At 45.3% G+C, this 5,241-nt stretch overlaps 1 protein-coding gene across 1 annotated transcript; it reads left to right on the top strand.

Moving 5' to 3' along the window:
• Nucleotides 1-24: 24 nt before the first annotated feature.
• Nucleotides 25-2,137, top strand: LOC118942816 (dentin sialophosphoprotein-like). Its single transcript, XM_036956536.1, has 2 exons — nucleotides 25-78; nucleotides 984-2,137. The coding sequence occupies exons 1-2, from the start codon at nucleotides 25-27 to the stop codon at nucleotides 2,016-2,018; spliced, it is 1,089 nt and encodes a 362-aa protein (XP_036812431.1). The 3' UTR covers nucleotides 2,019-2,137.
• Nucleotides 2,138-5,241: the final 3,104 nt, after the last annotated feature.

Genomic DNA, 5,241 nt, shown 5'->3' with positions numbered 1-5,241 from the left:
TACCTGACAGTGAGAGACGACATGATGAAGATCAAACTGCTTCTGCTGATCTGGACTGCATCTGTGAACAGCCTGCCGGTAAGTAGCCTGATGATGATGATGGTGATGATGAGGATGGTGGTGATGGTGAGGATGGTGATGATGATGAGGATGGTGATGATGATGAGGATGATGATGATGGTGGGGATGGTGATGGTGGTGATGAGGATGGTGATGATGATGAGGATGATGATGATGATGGTGATGATGGTGATGGTGGTGATGAGGATGGTGATGATGATGGTGATGATGATGAGGATGGTGATGATGATGATGGTGATGATGATGAGGATGGTGATGATGATGAGGATGATGATGATGGTGGTGGTGGGGATGGTGATGATGATGAGGATAGTGATTAGGATGATGGTGATGATGATGAGGATGATGATGATGGTGGTGGTGGTGATGGTGGTGGTGGTGGTGGTCATGGTGGTGAGGATGGTGATGATGATGAGGATGGTGATGATGATGGTGGTGGTGGTGATGGTGGTGATGAGGATGGTGATGATGATGATGAGGATGATGATGAGGATGATGATGATGGTGGTGGTGGTGATAGTGATGAGGATGGTGATGATGATGAGGATGGTGACGATGATGATGGTGGTGGTGGTGATGGTGGTGATGAGGATGGTGATGATGATGATGAGGATGATGATGAGGATGATGATGATGGTGGTGGTGGTGATGAGGATGGTGATGATGATGAAGATGATGGTGATGAGGATGATGAGGATGGGGGTCATGGTGATAAGGATGGTGGTGGTGATGATGGTGAGGATGAGGGTCATGATGATGATAATGGTGATAAGGATGGTGTTAAAGATCTCTCCTCCTGTAGGTCCAGATAGAGTAGTTGATGTCAGTTTCTGAGGGTAGTGGAGATGACAACACTGCCACCAGCTTTGAGAGAGAGAGTATTAAATGCATTACCATGACCTGTTGTCTGTGTCTTGCAGTGGCAAGCCTCCCCCCTGTCTGGCGTCAGCCCCTGGGGGATAGGAGAGGGTCACGAGAGAGGAGAGGACCCAGACGGCAGCTCAGCCCGGACTGGCCAGGACAGTAGAAAGGGGTGGGGTCTCGCCTTAGAGGGGTTTCCGGGAGTCACGCCTACCACGTTCCCTCAACCAACCAGAGCACAGGACAGTGGCCCCTCTCCCAGACCTACGTACGTGAGGAGGGGGCGTAGTCTCAAGGTTGATGACATCGCCAGCAATGACATTACAGAGGAGGAGCTGACAATGTCCTATAAAACTCTTCCTGGTTACAGTGAGGACCGGTTGCTAGGGGAGGAGTTTGGTGATTATGGGATGCAGAGGGACTCACCCGGCAGTGAATCGCATACCGGGAAAGACCCGACAGATCACAATGACTCCTCCAAATCAAGTGATTCTGTTGACTCTAACACCTCTAGTGATTCAAGTGACTCTAACACCTCTAGTGATTCAAGTGACTCTAACACCTCTAGTGATTCAAGCGATTCCTCCAAGTCAAGTGACTCTAGTGATTCAAGTGATTCCAGCAACTCAAGTGATTCTAGCGACTCTAGCGACTCTAGTGACTCTAGTGACTCTAGTGACTCTAGTGACTCTAGCGATTCAAGCGACTCTAGTGACTCTAGCGACTCTAGCGACTCTAGTGACTCTAGCGATTCTAGCGACTCAAGTGATTCTAGCGACTCAAGCGATTCTAGCGACTCAAGCGATTCTAGCGACTCAAGCGATTCTAGCGACTCAAGTGATTCTAGCGATTCTAGCGACTCAAGTGATTCTAGCGACTCTAGCGACTCAAGTGACTCTAGTGATTCAAGTGACTCTAGTAATTCAAGTGATTCTAGCGACTCAAGTGATTCTAGTGACTCAAGCGATTCTAGCGACTCTAGCGACTCAAGTGACTCAAGTGATTCAAGTGACTCTAGTGATTCAAATGATTCTGGCAATTCAAGTGAGTCAAGCAACTCTAGTGATTCTAAGTGATTCTAAAAGTTAAAGTGAATCAATCTCCACAGACAAATAACGGCAGTGACTCTAGTACCAGCTAGGCAGCGAGAGAGAGAGAGAGGAGAGACAACAAGACAGAGGAAGACAGAGAGAGAGAGGAGAGACAACAAGACAGAGGAAGACAGAGAGAGAGAGGAGAGACAGAGGAAGACAGAGAGAGAGAGAGAGAGAGAGACAGAGAGACAGAGAGGAGAGAGAGAGAGAGACAGAGAGAGACAGAGAGACAAGACAGAGGAAGAGAGAGAGAGAGAGAGAGAGACAGATAGAGAGAGAGAGAGAGACAGGGAGACAGATAGAGAGAGAGAGAGAGAGACAGAGAGAGGAAGACAGAGAGAGAGAGAGAGGAAGAGAACAAGACCAAGGGAGAGAGAACAAGACAGAGAGAGAGAGAACCAGACAGAGAGAGAGAGAACCAGACAGAGAGAGAGAGAGAACCAGAGCCAGATGTCATACTATGTCTCAAGCTTGTAGGACTGCAATAGTACCTTTTTATATAGATTATAGATATATTTTATATAGATATCTAATATGTGCTTTTCTATGTGTGTCTCATTTTACAGTTGTGTTTTTCATGTTTACTAGTAAATAAAGTGTTCCACAATAAAACACTGGCCAAGTGACTTGTGTAACGTAGAGGCCTTTTAAATGGGTTTATATGATCACACACACACACACTTAAACTTACATTTCAATTTCATTTTCAATGACATCATTGTTGTGCTTTGTGTGATTTTAACCATGTAGGCATTGCCTCCTGATGATGTCATGTTTAACACTCATCTTCCGCCATCTTTTTGTACTACTAAACAAAGGAACGCTCAATTTTAACTTGTTGGTGTTGGGGTGGTGCTGGAGGGGGCGAATATGAAACAAACAGAGACAGTGGGCATTTGTGTTTTGTTCAGTTTTGGGTGTGATCCCGTCTCTATGGTCCTATAAACCAAGCCACAGTCTAGGTCCCGCTCTGACCCTGTCCTAGTCACACAAACCACATAACACCTCCTGGAGAGGAGCAGGGAGGAGAGGAGAAGACCACATACCACATAACACCTCCTGGAAAGGAGCAGGGAGGAGAGGAGAAGACCACATACCACATAACACCTCCTGGAGAGGAGCAGGGAGGAGAGGAGAAGACCACATACCACATAACACCTCCTGGAGAGGATCAGGGGAAGCAAGGAGAAGACCACTCCAGGGGAGAAGGAGAGGAGAAGACCACTCCAGGAGTGAAGGAGAGGAACGGGGAGGAGAGGAGAAGACCACTCCAGGAGTGAAGGAGAGGAGAAGACGACTCCAGGGGAGAAGGAGAGGAGAAGACCACTCCAGGAGTGAAGGAGAGGAGAAGACCACTCCAGGAGTGAAGGACAGGAGAAGACCACTTCAGGAGTGAAGGAGAGGGGAAGACCACTCCAGGAGTGAAGGAGAGGAGAAGACCACTCCAGGGGAGAAGGAGAGGAGAAGACCACTCCAGGGGAGAAGGAGAAGAGAAGACCACTCCAGGAGTGAAGGAGAGGAGAAGACCACTCCAGGAGTGAAGGAGAGGAGAAGACCACTCCAGGGGTGAAGGAGAGGAGAAGACCTCTCCAGGGGTGAAGGAGAGGAGAAGACCTCTCCAGGGGTGAAGGAGAGGAGAAGACCACTCCAGGGGTGAAGGAGAGGAGAAGACCACTCCAGGAGTGAAGGAGAGGAGAAGACCACTCCAGGAGTGAAGGAGAGGAGAAGACCACTCCAGAGGAGAAGGAGAGGAGAAGACCACTCCAGGAGTGAAGGAGAGGACCACCGGTTTGAACCCAACAACACATCCCCAGACATCATAATGTAGAAATATCCTGTCCAATCAGCTGTCTCAGAATAACAGAGTTGTATAATAAAACTGTGAAATGAAAACATTTTAAAACCATCTGTTCAGGAGTTTAACACACCCACCCCCAACCACAGGTTTCAGAACAACCCACCGCAGGGCGAAGGAGTGGCCTGTGATGCGTCCTATCTGTGTTGTGATTGGTTGATCAGGGTGAGAGGAGTTCTGATTGGTGTGAGTTTTAAATCAACCCCAATAGGGACCAGAACTCTGGTCTGAAACATTGGATTAGAGACCTACAGACTACAGAACCAGTCTGCTGTTTAAAGACTTTCAGCTGAGCATCAGGTAAAACCGGACTGAGATTAATTAGGAGAAAACAAACGGTTTGCTTAAACGTTCACCTTTTATGTTATCTGGAGTTGTAACGTTGAGATTGTTGCTGAAGAGGCCTGGTCATGTGTAGTAGTGGTGTGGTGCCGTAGTGTAGAGGCCTGGTCATATTCCATAATGAATGATACAGTGACAATATGAAGACGATGCTGTTCATTTACAAGTCAAACTAACAACTATTACTGTTGGTCTGTTAGTTAAACTAACAACTATTACTGTTGGTCTGTTAACAGGTCTGTTAGTTAAACTAACAACTATTACTGTTGGTCTGTTAGTTAAACTAACAACTATTACTGTTGGTCTGTTAGTTAAACTAACAACTATTACTGTTGGTCTGTTAGTTAAACTAACAACTATTACTGTTGGTCTCTTAGTTAAACTAACAACTATTACTGTTGGTCTGTTAACAGGTCTGTTAGTTAAACTAACAACTATTACTGTTGGTCTGTTAACAGGTCTGTTAGTTAAACTAACAACTATTACTGTTGGTCTGTTAGTTAAACTAACAACTATTACTGTTGGTCTGTTAACAGGTCTGTTAGTTAAACTAACAACTATTACTGTTGGTCTGTTAACAGGTCTGTTAGTTAAACTAACAACTATTACTGTTGGTCTGTTAACAGGTCTGTTAGTTAAACTAACAACTATTACTGTTGGTCTGTTAACAGGTCTGTTAGTTAAACTAACAACTATTACTGTTGGTCTGTTAACAGGTCTGTTAGTTAAACTAACAACTATTACTGTTGGTCTGTTAACAGGTCTGTTAGTTAAACTAACAACTATTACTGTTGGTCTGTTAGTTAAACTAACAACTATTACTGTTGGTCTGTTAGTTAAACTAACAACTATTACTGTTGGTCTGTTAACAGGTCTGTTAGTTAAACTAACAACTATTACTGTTGGTCTGTTAACAGGTCTGTTAGTTAAACTAACAACTATTACTGTTGGTCTGTTAACAGGTCTGTTAGTTAAACTAACAACTATTACTGTTGGTCTGTTAGTTAA

The sequence above is a fragment of the Oncorhynchus mykiss genome, chromosome 21, assembly GCF_013265735.2.
Source record: "Oncorhynchus mykiss isolate Arlee chromosome 21, USDA_OmykA_1.1, whole genome shotgun sequence".
In the NCBI taxonomy this organism is placed as follows: domain Eukaryota; kingdom Metazoa; phylum Chordata; class Actinopteri; order Salmoniformes; family Salmonidae; genus Oncorhynchus; species Oncorhynchus mykiss.
This window is presented reverse-complemented; position numbering and strand designations above follow the sequence as displayed.

Bases quoted from the DNA above. Each gene is read 5' to 3' on its own strand.
- LOC118942816 (XM_036956536.1), top strand. From the start codon at position 25: ATGAAGATCAAACTGCTTCTGCTGATCTGGACTGCATCTGTGAACAGC. The intron at 79-983 runs GTAAGTAGCCTG...TTACCATGACCT, and splicing joins CATCTGTGAACAGCCTGCCG to GTTGTCTGTGTCTTGCAGTG.